General features: G+C 37.8%; 1 protein-coding gene across 1 annotated transcript in view; it reads right to left on the reverse strand.

The window, feature by feature from the left end:
* mtDNA-helicase (mitochondrial DNA helicase) overlaps nt 1-4,471 on the reverse strand; it is a 56,887-nt gene extending 52,416 nt beyond the window's left edge. The window contains exons 1-2 of the mRNA XM_090383270.1: nt 4,435-4,471; nt 1,041-1,259 (exon numbers count right to left, since the gene is read on the reverse strand). Coding sequence (XP_090239396.1) covers nt 1,041-1,259; nt 4,435-4,471 — 256 coding nt within the window. The remainder of the gene's footprint in view (nt 1-1,040; nt 1,260-4,434) is intronic.
* Between the last annotated feature and the right edge of the window lie 13,259 nt (nt 4,472-17,730).

The following is a 17,730-nucleotide window of genomic DNA, read 5'->3' on the forward strand; positions in this document are numbered from 1 at the left end:
GTGATTATATTTTTTAATTTTTATTTATTTTTTATTTTGGCAATGTAGAAAAAAGTTACTTCCTTCCATTACTTAATTCACTCTAATATTATAACCAGCTGAGCCTGGACAAATATTGAATAACTGTATATCGAATAGAATATAAGTAAATTTAAAATGATTACATTTTAATTTTTTAATTACATGGATCTTATGTTATATACACATTGGTAGCATCATAACTAAATTTAAAAATTTTGACAAAACATCAAATATATAAACATATTCAAATTAAAATATAAAAAAAAAAAAATTTAAGATTCAATATTTATATATTTCAGTTTTATTTATTAAAAAGAATTTTTTTAAAAAATTCAGTTGGTTTAATATTAGTATTAACAGTAGCAAATGATTCAAGAACGCAAGCTTATACAGCATCAGCAAAAAAAAAAAAAAAAAAAAAATTCACCCCTCCATCCGTTCCAATACTTTGTCTAGTTCTTCCTTGAATTTATTTAAACTATCCCCTTCCACAACAACAGAATGGAAGCTTGTTCCAGCAATCGACCACCCATTAGCTGAAGGCAAACTTCTGCAAATCTATTCAGCCAAGGGTTGTTGATTGCTGCATATTTTTTGCTTATGGTTTCCAACCATATTCAAAAAATATAAGTGTGCATCTTACCGAACTGAGCTACCTATCCATAAGCAAGAAACCATGTTAAATGGTACTTTTATTCAAGCTATTTCTTATTAAATTCTGCTATTACTCAGCTGATATAGGGACTTCAGAATTTCTTGTGTAATCCATGAGATTAAACTTTCATTTGAGATATTTTGCAACAAACCTGGATGTCTCAAACTCTACATATGTGCTTCCCATTAGTACACAGTTTTTCTTATAAACACAGAGAGAGAGAGACTATTAAAAAAATTGTTTATAAGAATCTAAAAATGCACTCTGATATACATCTCCTCCATACATGACTATACATCATACCAAACAAATAGTACAAAATATAAAAATATTTATAAAACAGAAAAATATCAATAAATCTTACCTGTGGTCATATTAATATATAAGGTCCCATCCTTGCCTTGCATGTGTCGTGAATGTAAGCAAAATGGACAAGACAAATGTAAACAAGTATAACCTTTATCAAATGGTAAACCATTGTTCACAAGAAATCGCTTCATTTCTGACACTGTAACTAAATGCTTCATTTCTTCTGGTTTCAATGACTTTGTTAAGCTGCGAATTTGTATTAATCCTGAGAAAGCTATTAAAAAAAAAAAAAAAAAAAAAAAAAAAAGGTTTTTCTTTATTAAAATGAGCCTCTGAATTATAATCACATGAAACATAAAAAGGACCTCACATAAAGTTGCTAACTTAAAAGTTCTGTAATAGCTGGGGACTCATTATTATGATATGCTGCTAAGATGATGTCACTTTACTATTATGATATCACTTTACAATACACTACTGGGGTCTTAAGAAATTATGATATATTACTAGAAACTTATAACATAATTACAATATTGAGGCAGAATCCATATATATTTTATTTAAAAATTTGAGAAATAGTAAAACTATTCTGTGGATTACTCCACAAAATAGCTTTACAAGAGACATCAACATGTGACAGCTATTATAAAAAAAAAAAAATATATATATATATATATATATATATACACAATATTTAGAATAGAATATTTATGTGAAATGTGTAGAATAATGGACACAATTCACTATATACAAAATAAAAAATACAATATACAATTATGTAAAAAATAGACATTTCAAAAATTTACAGCAAACATGTTTAAAGTAAATATTTAGTCTTATGACTAAACATAACTTATGATTAAGCACACCATAACTTATGACTAACCACATCATAACTTATGACTAAGCACTTGTAAAAGGGTTACATAAGTTGTAACCCTTTTACATGTGCATTTCCCATAGGTTAAATATTTCTGCTAACACAAGAGTGAAAATTGGCTTAGTGTACAGAGAAGGGCAACAAGATTGATGAGGGTAATGAAGGGATCCTCTTACCAAGAGAGGCTTAAGTTCTGCAAATTGCAGTGGCTGGAGACTAGGCACCTGCGCGGTGATCTGATTGAGGTGTGTAAGGACTTGAATGGGTTGAGCACGCTGAATTCTGATGGGATCCTTCCACTTGTTCAGATTACGAACCTAAGGGGGCATAAATTCAAATTAAGAAAAGACAGATGTAGAATAGATGTGCAGAAATTTGCCTTTATCCAGCGGGTGGTTAATTGCTGGAACAAACTTCCATCTGTCGTTGTGGAAGTTGATAGGTTAAATAAATTTAAGGAGGAACTGGACAGGCATTTGGAGGGAATGGTGTGATTTTTTTTTTTTTTTTTTGGCTGATGCTGCATAAGCTCATACACTTGCTTTCTTGTATCACATGCCACTACTACTACTAGTGGGTATGACATCAGTACCTTGAAATGTATTTAAGCAGTTTATATACTGTATTTTTTTATTTGTCTTTGTATAGATTATACTGGTCAACAAGTAAAATGTTATGAAAACAAAAATACCCAATCCTCACTAATTTTATGCTGCGGAACACGAACATCGGATTAAAATTTGTCGATTGGCTCTTGTTTTCAATTACAGTTGGGGTCTCATGTTAGTGAGTTACTCTATGATTCTCGGCAAAATGCATGGCAACATTGCAGTTTCAGTACCACCATGCTCATCACATGATCGGCAACTGTCGCCTCTCTCTGCATCATATGATAAGTTATTGCCACCTCAAATGCCTCTTCAACTCTGTTGCAGTGATCCTCAAATCAAATATGGCTAGGTACTGGGCGATTTGTTCTCAGTTAATGGTTGTTCTCTGTGAGATTCCTACTTTTTGCATGGTATTTGTGTTGTGTAAGATTAATATGCCCAGTAATTGTGTGAATAGTCTGGATGACTTCTGTTACGTATGTGGAGAAGTCACGTTAGCTTCAAGAAAGCATCCCTTAACTTGAGCCATAAAAAAGGCCTACTTCTTGTACTACAGGTGTAAAATATGCAACCAGAATGAGAACTAGGCTCCACACTTTTGCTGCACTACCTTTTGCAAAACTCAACGCACAGGTGAATCGAAAGGGACGTTTTATGCCTTTCGCAGTGACCATGATACGGAGGGAGCCAACGAATCACGTCACAGACTCTTACTTCTGTATGGTGCTTCCTATTAGAAAAGGGATGACAATGAAGAAAAAGTGGACAGTGACATACCCAAATACACAATCTGCAATTCGTCCCATGCCTCACAGTGAAGTACTACCTATTCCTGAACCACTCAACCATTTTTCTGTACACTCTGATGAAGATACTGATGAACAACTTGATATACACAAAGAAGTACAGTAACTGTCTACATCAAAGGAGCCACCATTTTGTCCAACCCTTAATCCTTCTGAACCACATAAGATCACAAAAAGTGAGCTTAATGACCTCATCAGAGATCTCAAACTGCCAAAGAATAAGGCAGAGCTTTTGGCCTCAAGGCTACAACAGTGGAATCTTCTAAATCATTCTGTGAAAGTGACAACATTTCATACTTGAAATAAAGACTGTAATAAATTCTATCGAACAGAAAGTGAATTCACTGTTTGTAAGGATGTTGATGGTCTAAAAGCAGCAATGAACATGAGGCACATTCCTGAAGAATGGCGACTATTTATAGACACTTCTAAGGTTAGCCTTAAGGCTGTGTTATTACACAATGGAAATATGCTGCCTTCAATACCTGTTTCGTGTGCCGTCCACAGAAACGAAACATACACAAACATGGAGACCTCCTCTTAGGTGTACGCTACCAGAAGTATGATTGGCAGATATGTGGTGATTTAAAGGAAATTGCCATTTTATTAGCACTACAAAAGGATTGTTTTACTAATTATTGTTGCTTTCTGTGAGTGGAATAGGCAGTACAAGGATATGTACTAAAGGAAGAGAAGTTGGCCTCAATGAAAATCATTAACACCTGGAATGAAGAATGTAGCATTTGAACCTCTGGTAGATCCAAATAAAGTTTTGCTTCCACCACTCCACATCAAACTGGGGCTCGTGAAAAATTTCGTGAAGGTTTTGGAAGTGAATGGTCCTGCATTCACATACTTCACAGTATTCACATACTGTACTGAGTCTGCATTCACAGACTTAGTATAGAGAAAATTAGGGCAGGCATTTTCATCGGTCCACAAATAAGGCAACTTTTCAAAGACGAGCCATTCGAATATGACCTTAGTGATAGCAAGACATCAGCATGGAAAGCCTTTCAAAATGTTTTGACTAGTTTTCTAGGAAATGTTAAAGCCGGCAACTACAGGCAGTTTATGGAAGATCTCAAAAAGCATCTGAAAAAAAGAAGCTAAATGAATACATTAATTTTCAATAAATTATCTCCTACATACCTGCTTGTTTTATAACTGCTGAATTTATTACGTTCATTCTTTGACAATGCAGCCTGCCTGACAATTCTGCACAGTTATGGGTGTAAGAATGAAATAGAATATAATTCATTAAGGTGGATATTTTATTTCTCATTCTTGTTTCTAAGAACTAGTTTTATTTCTCATTCTTGCTTCTGACAGCTAGTCTGTCACTAAGGCAACACATGAGGGATACTTCATATCTGCTACGAATAATCCTAGAAAAAAAAAAAAAAAAAGAGAGAAAATAAATATTTACACAGATGGAATTTGACCAACAGCACATAACATTAAAAGCTTGATAAGTTTAAAATGAATGTAGCATTCTCAAGAATGAATAACAAGCTTAATCTAATATCTAAAAACAAGATTATTCCTGCTGTGTTATAAAGATAGCCACAGAACACCGATTCATTGAAAAGGCCTCTGGAGTCAGGAACTCTAATTCATCTGTAATGCTACTAAATAACACTGACTCGAATTTATAAAATGCCTTTATTATGATAATATAAAATACAAGCATGTATTTTATTTTATATTATCATAATAAAGGTGTTTTATAGATTCGATTCAGTGTTATTTAGTAGCATTACAGATGAAGAACACTGATTTGTAAAAATAAAAGAAATAGCACAGCACAATGTTTCAAGACTTTTACCAGCCTCTTGATGATATGCTACAAGAAATTTCAAGTACAGTATCTCTAATTTTTTCAGAGAAAACAGATAGCGAACACTTAAGTAAAAATCAAGAATTCAATGAATCCAATTATACTGAATGGTATATACAGGGTCCTTGTGCAGTTTTAAATTTTCATAACTTCTGTTCTATACATGATAAAATCACAATCTGTGAAAAGAGTAAGTGAAAGAATTTATTACAGTTTTACATATATTTACTCTTGGGATTGTTAATTCTCAACGTGACTTGTAGTAAAGGGCTGTTCTACACAAGCTACACTTTCCTCCCTTACACTTGGCCTTCCAGATCGTGTTTTATCATTGACAGAACCTGTTTTTTAAACTCTGTCATCCAGTTAGTTATGGAATTCCTGTGTGGGGCATCTTTGTTACAATGGGTTCTAAATCTTTTTTGTACTGCGATTACAGACTTTAACTTGGCCTTTAACTTTTAGGGAAGCTTTCATAATTATGGCTAAGGGTTTGCTTACTTTCTTTGCTGCCTCCTTTAATATAACTGGATAGATTCCATTCACCACAGGTACCTTTCTTGTGTTTATCTTCAACAATTTCTCCTCCACTTTACTCTCAGTTATTACAAGATTATCTAGCTTACTGCCAAAGTTGAATACACCTCTGGCATTCCCCTCCCTGAATAACTTCTCATGTGTGAATGTCAATGCAAAATATTCATTCAGTTTGTTAACTACCTGAGCAGGATCATCAACAGTTGAACCATCGATACCAAGTGGACCAATCTGATTCATCCCCTTCTGTTTACATAAGTAACCAGAACTTCTGTATACATAAGTAAAGAACTCTGCTGTTTTTCTTTGCATCCTTTTCCAAAGATTTCTCATAATCTGCCTTCGCCTGCCTAACCTCCTTTGTAACTTGGTTACAGACCAGCTTATATCTATCACAGGCTTCTGTGTCACGTGCTAATTTATATGTATCCCATGCAGTTTTCTTCTCTGCCACATGTCTAATTAGTTCATCTGACATCCATTTAGGCGTAAATCTTGAACAATATTTCTTTGTTGGTATGAAAAGCCTAGTAGCTTCCAAGATTAATTCTTTGAATGCTTCCCATTTTGAATTTGCTATTGGTAACATCACCAGTTGGTCCCACCGTACAGAAATTAAATACTGTCTCAGACCACCGTAGTCACCTTTACGAAAGTAAAAACCCTTCCCTATACCCATGATGGTAGTTACCTCTGAGTAAAATCCCACTTCAGCACAATGTGATCACTGCCACCTAGTGGTTCCTTTATCTGCAGATTCTTGAAGCATGAAGAATCACTACTGATAATCAGATCAAGAGTATTACTCCCTTTCTACAGCAGCATGTTCTAGTTGCCTCCTGAATGTGCTGCTGTAGAAAACAATCATCCAATAAATCCACAAAAGCCTTGCTAGTGTGTGTGTTAGTGACCAACCCACAAATTCCAGACAATATCCAGGAAATTAAAATCCCCCATTATAAGACACTCTAATTTACTGGCCCACTCTATTTCTCTGCACAATTGCTCATTATACTCATCAGATTCATTAGGCCTATAACACACACCTACTCTCATTTTTCCTTTCCAGTGCTTACATCACACCAAACAGACTCAACATTGCATTGTCCATCAACGTCAATTGTTTGCACTTCCTTAGATTTTATGTGTTTCTAAACTAACAGCATAACTCTTCATCCCTTCCTGTGCTATCTATCCTTTCTGTACACATTATACTCCCCAAATTCCAGTTCTGCACTTCTTATGTCTGTGTGACACCATGCCTCTGATACCCCAACAATATCTGCCTTTGATGTCTTGACTAGCACTTCTGGCTCATCAAATTTATTAACTATACTCGTAGCATTGGTGTACATGCAAGTATACATGCACCTTTTTCTACTCTTAGTTACCCTAACACAGCCCATGTATTTACTTATTCCACTATGACTCCCAGCAGTCCTGGAAATTCCCATTGTCTTGCTTTCCAGGCTGCTGCTCAATTGCATTTCAATAGAAGTAGTGCAAGAATCACTTTTACCTCTGCCAGCGACTACTGTTAATCTATTAGTCCGTGTATCCCCCCCCAAGCTAGCAGTTTTCCGACCCACCTAACTCTGCCGCCTCGATAGTATCAACAAATATTCTTGCTCCCTTTCTATTTAAGTGTATCACATCCCTGTAGAAGCAGACGCGTCTGTTAACAAGCACAGGCCAGGCTGAGAAAAATTCTACCCCTTGAGCCTTGAACAATCTCTCCAGGACCGAACTGATCGACAAGGCTCTCATCATATACTCCCTCCTATCGTGTCTGGATAGAATTGCAGACACTTTCAAATTCAACCCTAACTCACAGCTTTTTTTCAGCATTGTCTTGTACTTGTTAAGTAATTCTGCTGGTCTCCTACTCTTAATATCATTAGTGCCAACATGTACAACAATATCACCCTTTGTGCCCTTAAAGGTTGATATCTGCCCTACAACATCATCAACCTCTGCCCCTGGCAGACATACCCTGGTCCTGTTCCATCTATCATTTTTGCACATGTTCCCCGTTTCCCTGACAATAGAGTCACCTACAACAACTAGTTCCTTTGGGACCAGCACCTGCCTTACCTCCTTTGTGACTTGATTACAGACTAGCTTATATCTGCCACACGCTTCTGTGTCGCCTGATAATTTGTATGCATCCATCGCATTTTTCTTTTCTGCCACGAGCCTCATTAACTCATCCAACAACCATTTAGGCCTGAACCTTGAACAGTATTTCTTAGTTGGTATGAAAAGCCTAATAGCCTCCAAGATTAAGTCCCTGAAGGCTTCCCATTTAGGCGCCTCCATAGCAGGTAGGCAGGAGCAGCAGTGCGTAGCACATGCTTCTTGATTAGACCAGGGTTCGAGTCCGTGCCCACCAAATACAGAGGATGTGGAAAGGTCGGGGAATGACCACCGCATATCCCCGGAGCAATATGGCCTTAGTTGCTAATGCTCCTAAAAACCAAAACAACAACAGTTTCCCATTAAGAATTCACTGTTGGTAATATCATCAGTTGATCCCACTGTATAGAATTTAAAAACTGTCCGAGACCACTGTAGTCACCTTTATGAAAACAATAACCCTTCTCTCTACCCTTGATGGTAGTTACATTGTACAAATAATACAATGGACAGCAGATGAAGTTAATTAATCAGGTGGCCTAAAAATAATAGCAGTTCATCTGACATCCTTTTAGGCCTGTATCTTGAACAGTATTTCTTAGCTGGTATGAAAAGCCTTGTAGCTTCCAATATTAATTCCTTGAATGCTTCCCATTTAGAATTTGCTGTTTGTAATGTCATCAACTGATCCCACTGTATAGAATTTAAAAACTGTCTGAGACCACTGTAGTCAGCTTTAGGAAAGCAAAAGCCCTTCCCTTTACCCCTGATGGTGGTTATATCTTTAAGTAAATCCCACATCAGTAGACTATGACCTACTGGTTCCTTTATCTGCAAATTCTTAATGCATGAATGATCACTGCTGATAATTAGATCAAGAGTATTACTTCGTCTGGTTGTCTCTCGAACATGCTGCTGTAGAAAACAATCATCCAATACATCCATAAAAGTCTTACTAGTGTGTGAGTGACCAACCCACAAGTTCCAGTCTATATCTGGGAAGTTAAAATATCCCATTGTTATACAATCTGATTTACCAGCCCACTATTTCTCTGTACAGTTGTTCACTGTACTCAGAGTCATTAAGCCTATAACACACTCCTATCCCCATTTTTGCTTTCCCAGTGCTTATATCACATCAAACTGACTCAACATTACTGTCCATCTATGTCAACTGGATTCACTGCCTTAGATTTTGTGTTTCTTAACTAACAGCATAACCCCTCCTCCCTTCCTATCTGTACACATTGTACTCCCCAAATTCGAATTTTGCCTTCCTTACATCTGTGTGATACCACATCTCTGATATCCCAATAATATCTGCCTTTGATGTCTTCATCAGCACTTCAAATTTATCAAATTTATTTACTATACTTGTAGCATTGGTACATATGCAAGTATACTTGTACATGTTCTTAGTTACCCTAACAGAGCCCATGTATTTACTTGTTTCTTAATGACTCCCAGCAGTTCATGAAATCCTCAGCAACTGGCCTTCCAGGCTGCTGCTCATTCCAATAGAATAAAATAAGTTAAAATCACAAATATAAATAATATATAAGCCACTTGTTTGTGTTAATAATGTAGCATTTTTATTCTCCTTGTTTACACAGAGAGAATAAAAACTATGATCCTTTATATAAACAAATGATATGTATGTTTTGGGAAATTGAGCTGCCACTCAATCCAGTAGAGGCACTTTGCAACTGGACTGTGTATTCTCTGCAGATGACATCGCGCCAAAAGGACAAACGGTCACAACCTGGTAACCTTAGGCGCTATCCTCTAATCGTAATAATAATACTATGCGGCTGTAATTACGTAATAACCTCCATCTACAGGGCTATAATTGAAAATGGGACGAATTTCATCCTACGCTGTAATAAATACACACAAAGAATATACTGTACTGTAAATCAGCTTTTCTCCACGGGGGGTGAGAAAGCTTCCAAAAACTGAGTTTAAAATTCTTGAAAGAAGAATAACGGAAATGAGGCAGCAAAGAAAAATTGAAAGGAATGTGACTGCGCAAAAAAGCATTAGTGGAGGCATATGATGCAGAAAGCAAGCCTATATTCAGCCAAAAAAATATATAATTCTGAATCCCTGATATATTTTTTTTTTTTTTTTTTATTATTGTAATGGAATCAGATGTCACACAACTCCCATAATAATTGGCAATACTCACTTCCACCTCTAGATGAAATAAAAGTTGCGTATTTTGGCTCCGAAAACCATTCAACAATAACTATCATTATAACTATTTAAAAAAATGCGTGTGAATGAACTTGTAGAACAACAAACGTTATGATCACGTGTCTAATAGCAACGTAAAATATGTTGAGAGAAAGTATGTACAGCAAATTAGCCTCCAATAATGATGTTAAAATATTCAAATAAAATAACACCCATATTAACTTCAAAATCATCGGAAAATAAAATGCCTGGACTTAGCATCCAATTGTAAATATAAAAGATTGTATTTCATATTAGGCACCCAGCAAATCCAATACACTATTGGTGGACCATATCTATCTGTGTCGCAGAAGCCACCTACTGGTTTCAGCTACTTAATTAATTTTTTTAAGTCTTAAAAAAAAAAAAAAAAAGATGAATTATATTCAACACCAAAAATTGAATTATTTAGCAGTTGTAGCTGACAGTGGTCACATCAGGAAGATGGAGTCGGCAAATACATCTTGAGTAATCAAGATGTAGTTTTAGCTACAGTTTTAAATACAAAATATTGTAGAGTTGCTTGGGCGAGAACAACGAAGGGTTATCCCTTCAATAATTGCACGATATCCAGGTGGGCTCCAATTATTTTTAAGTGGCTGTACTTTCTTAGTCAAAAAAATTCCAGAAACACTGTTCACAGAACTTTTCTAGGAAACTCATTTTATGCAAATTTCGTTGTCGATAATTATAATGTATTACTTTTGTTATTAATTATCATTATATGAATAAAACTACAACAAAATCAAAAATATTATTGAGGGGGGAGCAAAATTTCGATTGGCAACCGGGCGCCACATTCCCTCGGAACTTCCCTACATACTTCATAATTAAAAACAACATATTTATTAATGCACATTTCATTTTGTAAATTTTGACACCATTTGAAGGGACTGAGTAATTTAAATTCTGATGGCATATTTATTATCAAAAGACACGTAAACAAGGAAGCATCCGTTTAAATTTAAAAGGGATGATTATAAAGTATTTCTTAGTTAGTATAAAAAGCCAGAAGCGTCTATCATTAATTCCTTGAAAGATTCCCATTTAGAATTTGCTGATGGTAACACCATCAGTTAGTCCCACTGTATAGCATTTAAAAACTATCTGACACCACTTTAATCACCTTTATGAATGCAAAAAGGAAGGATGTAGAGTTGCTAGAACGAGTACAAAGAAGGGTAACAAGATTGGTGAGGGGAACAAAGGGGTGCTCTTACCAAGAAAGCCTTAAGTTCTGCAAATTGCAACATCTGGAAAGTAGGCACCTGCGAGGTGATCTGATTGAGGTGTATAAGGCTTTGAATGGGTTGAGCAAGCTGAATGCTGATGGCATTCAGCTATGGGTTGCGCATGAATGGGTTTGAATGGGTTGAGCAAGCTGAATGCTGATGGCATTCTCCTGTTAACAAGTACAGCCTGGACTGTACTTGTTAACAGGAGAGATTGCTTCTACAGGGATGGGATACACTTAAATAGAAAGGGTGCAAGAATATTTGCTGATGCTATCGAGGCAGTGTTAGGTGGGTCGGAAAACTGCTAGCTTGGGGGGAGACAAAGACCAATAGATTGACAGTAGCCACTAGCAGAGGTGAAAGAGATTCTTGCACTGCTTCTATTAGAATGAGCAGAAGCCTGAAAAACAAGATGCATGGTATTTCAGAGACTGCTGGGAGCCACTGCGGTACAAATAAACACATGGGTTGTGTTAGGGTAGCTAAGAATAGAAACAGGTGCAGGTATACTTGCGTGTACACCAATGCTAGGAGTTTAGTAAATAAATTTGATGAATTTGAGGTATTGCTCAAAACACCAAAGGCAGATATTATTGGGATATCAGAGACGTGGTGTCACACAGATATAAGGGATGCAGAACTGCAATTTGGGGAGTACAACGTCTACAGAAAGGATAGACAGGATAGGAAGGGAGGAGGGGTTATGCTATTAGTTAAGAAACACATAAAAACCAAGGAAGTGAAGCCAGTCGACATCGCTGGACAGTGCAGTGTGGAGTCAGTTTGGTGTGACATAAACATTGGGAGATCAAAATTGAGAGTAGGAGTGTGCTATAGGCCTAATGACTCTGATGAGTATAATAAGGAACTGTACAGGGAAATAGAGTGGGCCAGTAAATCAGAGTGTCTTATAATGGGAGATTTTAATTTCCCAGATATTGACTGGAATTTGGGGGCTGGTTACTCACACACTAGCAGGGCTTTTGTGGATTTATTGGATGATTGTTTTCTACATCAGCATGTTCGTGAGGCAACTAGAGGGAGTAATACTCTTGATTTGATTATCAGCAGTGATTCTTCATGCATTAAGAATCTGCAGATAAATGAACCACTAGGTGGCAGTGATCACAGTGTGCTGAAGTGGGATTTACTCAAAGAGGTAACTACCATTAGGGGTAAAGGGAAGGGTTATTGCTTCCGTAAAGGCGACTACGATGGACTGAGACAGTATTTAAATTCTATACAGTGGGACCAACTGATGATGTTACCAACAGCAAATTCAAAATGGGAAGCATTCAAAGAACTTATCTTGGAAGCTACTAGGCTTTACAATCCAACTAAGAAATATTGTTCAAGGTTTAGGCCAAAATGGATGTCAGATGAACTAATGAGGCATATGGCAGAGAAGAAAAATGCATGGGATACATACAAATTAACACATGACACAGAAGCCTATGATAGATACAAGTTGATATGCAACCAAGTTACAAAGGAGGTTAGGCAGGCGAAGGCAGATTACGAGAAATCCTTGGCAAGGGATGCAAAGAAAAACAGCAAAGAGTTCTTTACTTATGTAAACTCTAGAAGGAAGGGAATGAATCAGATTGGTCCACTTGATATTGATGGGTCAAGTGTTGATGATCCTGCTCAGGTAGCTAACAAACTAAATGAATATTTTTCATCGACATTCACACATGAGGAGTTATTCAGCGAGGGGAATGCCAGAGGTGTATTCAACTCTAGCAGTAAGCTACGGAATCTTGAAATAACTGGGAGTAAAGTGGAGGAGAAACTGTTGAAGATAAACACAAGAAAGCACCCGGGGTGGATGGGATCTATCCAGTTATATTAAAGGAGGCAGCAAAGGAAGTAAGCAAACCCTTAGCCATAATTATGAGAGCTTCCTTGGACTCAGGGGAGGTACCCATAGACTGGAAATGGGCAAATGTGACCCCAATTCACAAAGGAGGATCAAAGGCTGACACAAGTAATTATAGACCTGTTAGTTTAACTTCTGTTCCAGGAAAATTAATGGAGGCACTGGTTAAAGAAGCACTGCAGGATCATTTAGACAAGACTTCAGTTATAGCTCAGACACAGCATGGTTTTGTTAAGGGGAGGTCTTGCCTGACCAACTTGATTGGATACTATGATGCAGTCACAAAAGAACTGGATGCAGGGAATAACTTTGATATTATATACTTGGATCTTAGAAAGGCTTTTGATACTGTTGCACATGGAAGACTGCTACACAAATTGGAGCAGTGTGACATTGGAGGCAAATTGCTGCTATGGATAAAGGGGTGGTTGAGGGGGAGAAGACAGAGAGAGGTAAACAATGGACACTGCTCATCGTGGACTGATGTTATTAGTGGAGTCCCTCAGGGCTCAGTGTTGGGTCCATTATTGTTTTCTGTATTTATAAATGATATTGATGATGGTATATCGGGCTTAATGTCCAAGTTTGCAGACGATACAAAGGTTGGCAGGGTTGTCAAGGACACTACTGACACTATGCTGCTGCAACAGGATCTGGAAAGGTTGAGCAGATGGGCTGAGAGGTGGCAAATGAAGTTTAACATTGACAAATGTAAAGTACTACACATGGGAAACAGCAACCCCAGAGCAACGTATCAACTCTGTGGTACTACACTGACAGTGGTAGAGAATGAAAGGGACTTGGGGGTGGTTGTGCAGGCAGATATGAAGTTCTCTGAGCAGTGCAGACGGGCTGCAAGAGTAGCTCATGGAGTATTGTCAATGATATACAGGAATTTTTCCAGCAGGGATAAGGAGGTGATTATTCCATTGTATAAGGCAATGGTAAGGCCACACCTAGAGTACTGTATACAGGTCTGGAGGCCTCATTTCAAGAAGGATGTAGAGCTGCTGGAACGAGTACAGAGAAGGGCAACAACATTAGTGAATGAACAAAGGGGTGCTCTTACGAAGAAAGGCTTAAGTTTTGCAAATTACAGTGTCTGGAGACTAGGCACCAGCGAGGTGATCTGATAGAGGTGTATAAAGCCTTGAATGGTTTAAGCATGCTCAATGCTGATGGGATTCTTCCTCTAGCTCAGAAAAATCACCTGAGAGGGCATAAATTCCAATTGAGGAAAGACAGATGTAGGATAGACGTGCGGAAATTTGCCTTTAGCCAGCGGGTGGTTGGTTGGTGGAACAGACTTCCATCCCTTGTGGTGGAGGTTGATAGCCTAAATAAGTTTAAGGCTCAGCTGGACAGGTATTTTGAACGAACAGAGGGGTGAAGTGGAAGTGGGTTGTTTTTTTTTTTTGGCTGATGCTGCATAAGCTTGCTTTCTTGCATCAAATGCCTCTACTAATGCTAATGCTAATGCTAATGCTAATGCATTCTTCCTCTTGCTCAGATTAAGAACCTGAGGGGGGCACAGATTCAAATTGAGGAAAGACAGTTGTAGAATAGATGTGCGGAAATTTGCCTTTAGCCAGCGGGTAGTTGATTTTTGGAACAGACTTCCATCTTTTGTTGTGGAAGTTGATAGCCTAAATAAATTTAAGGCTGAGCTGGACAGGCATTTGAAACGAATGGAGAATTTTTTTTTTTTTTTTTTTTTTGGCTGATGCTGCATAAGCTTGCTTTCTTGCATCGTATGCTTCTACTAATGCTAATGCTAATGCTAAAAAACCACTACCTTTACCCTTTCAGATAGTTTCATCTTTAAGTAAGTTCCAAATCAGTAAACTGTGATCATCGCTACCTGGTGTTTCTTTTACCTGTGGATTCCTGCGAAGAGTATTTCTCCCTCTTGTTGGCTCTCTAACAAGTTATTGTAGAAAACAGCCTTTCAATAAATCCACAAAAGTCTTGCTAGTGTGTGAGTGACCAACACACAAGTTTCAGTCGTATCTGTAAAGTTAAAATCACCCATTATAAGACACCAGTACAACTGTTAATTGTAATCTTGAGTCATTAGGCCTATTTCATACTCCTACTCTCATGGTCGCTCTCCTCTGCTATATCACACCCAGGAGTATGTGGCGCCCAGGTGCCATCGCCATTTCTCACCGTCTTTAATTTTTTTTCACATGTGTGTGTGTAAGTTTTTCAGGTTTTCAGGCGCCCTATAAACGTTGGCATCCGGGTGCTGTGCATCCCTTTCAACTTTGGTACGGTCCACCCTTAGTTACACCAAATTGACTCAACATTGCACCAGCCATGTGAACTGGTTGCACTTCCTTAAATTTTATGTGTTTCCTAACTAACAGCATAACCCCTCCTCCCTGTATTCCCCAAATTCAAATTCTGCATTCCTTATATCTGTGTAACACCACCAGTGCCAGACCAAAATATTATTATTATTATTAGCCGTATGGTGCAAGGAAGCCTGCAGCTTAAGCTACACCAGCCAAAAAAAATTCTGAATTACCCCAAGAGAGAGAGAGAGAGAGAGAGAGAGAGAGAGAGAGAGAGAGAGAGAGAGAGAGAGAGAGAGAAAAGTAGAAGGGAATCACCAAGAAAAGGAACAATGATGATATCCAGCTCAGGACCCTGGGTGTGCCAAGCCCATACTCACCAGATGTGAGCCCCTGGGTGCTTTCGCGCCTTGGGGAGAAAACGTTTTCGGCGCACCTTTTACTAAGAATATATATATATATTTTTTATCATAATTTGTAAAATTTGGCACCCTGGGCAAGAGCCCTGCTAGCCCGTGCTTTATTATTATTAGCCATATGGTGCAAGGAAGCCTGAGGCTTATGCTGCACTAACCAAAAAAAAAAAAAAAATTCCCGCTGCATTAGACAGAGAGAGAGAGAGAGAGAGAGAGAGAGAGAGAGAGAGAGAGAGAGAGAGAGAGAGAGAAGAATGATAATATCCATCTCAGGACCCTGGGTTTGCCAAGCCCATACTCACCAGATGTGAGCCCCTGGCCTTAATCTGGTACTTGACACCACGCCTTTGATGTCCTTACAATATCTTCATTTGATGTCTTGATCAGCTCTTCAAATTCATTAAATTTGTTTATTATACTCCTAGCATTGGTATACAAGCAAGCATACCAGTCCATGTATTTATTTGTTTCACGATGACTCCCAGTAGTTCTCGAATTCCCCCAAGCTAACTGTTTTCCGTCCCACATTAAAAAAAAAAAAAAAATACATTAAAACATAACACTGCCTCGATAGCATCAATGAATATTCTTGTCCCCTTTCTAATTATGTGTATCCCATCCCTGTAGAAGCAGTCTTTCCTGTTAGCATGTTCAAGCAACGCTTAGAAAAATTCTACCCCACGAACCTTGTACAATCTGTTCTTGTCCGAATTAATCGACAAAGCTCTGGTCATTTTTAGCATTTTTATAAGCCGAGATATAAGTGATTGTAAATCGAGTGGACTGGGTGTAGATGGATAGACATTAGAGGAATGGGACTGTCATTCAGCTGTTCAGACCTAGTGTTCTGAATTCCCTTGTACAAACTAAAGTATTATGTTAGGGTTAGGGTCACCTAGAAAGTCACTTTACCTACTCATGTGTGTGGTGTCTGTAAACTGCGTGTGTTCTCTGGTCGATTTGCCTGCTTTGCTGGACGACAAACTCCTGTTTTCCGGGGGGGGGGGAACCTTGTTATATACGCTTGAGACCGACTAACTCATCCACGAAGTGAAAAAAAGACCATAAAAGTTCATCGCGTCATCGACGGGGTTCGAACCCTGGCCTTTTCCACTTGGTGTGGAAAGGACGGTGACGATACCACTATGTTACCCAGCTGGAATTCCTTTGTACAGATCTGGTGGAGCGTTTCCATCATTTCAGTGACCCTCGTGGACAGGACGAGGATCAATGGGACCGTTTTAGGGTTGGCACATCAGCCGAAGCCCTACATCGCATATAATGTGCCGTATATATTATACCTTCAAATTTCATGTTTTCTGCAGTCGATTTGCGTTTTTGCTAGACAAAAAAAACCCATTTGGGGGGGGGGGTGGAACTTTGTTTGATACCGATTTAGCTGCATTATGAAAAAATCTCATTAATATTCCTTACGTCAATGACAGTATTCGCCAACCAGAGCGGGAAGGACGATGCTTGTATGCAGTGTGGTGTTTGCGAGGATCAAAGCCAGATGGGTAGAATTTTAAAAGCAGGACATTTTAAACATGGATGGGTGAATTTTTTAGGCTGGTTAAAAATATATTGTTTGCCGATCACAAACAAGAATATTTCATGCTATTTTATTTGGGGGGGGGGAAGATTATTAGGAAACAAAAAGGGGTTCATGTGCCAAAAAACTTGTGTAACAATTCTTTACTTTACTCTGTGCTGTATGTAATCGATCAATTAGTAGATTAGTGTATAATGAAAACTAATCAAGCTGATCGAAGCTATGTTGGTTTCGATTTTTTCATGCCGGTTGCTAATATTCATTTGAAGATTTTTAGTTTGAAAATATATAAATGCCGATTTTCTTAATTAGATTAATAAA

This window comes from Mastigoproctus giganteus, chromosome 10 (assembly GCF_048544385.1).
Source record: "Mastigoproctus giganteus isolate SK-2022 chromosome 10, ASM4854438v1, whole genome shotgun sequence".
NCBI lineage: Eukaryota > Metazoa > Arthropoda > Arachnida > Uropygi > Thelyphonidae > Mastigoproctus > Mastigoproctus giganteus.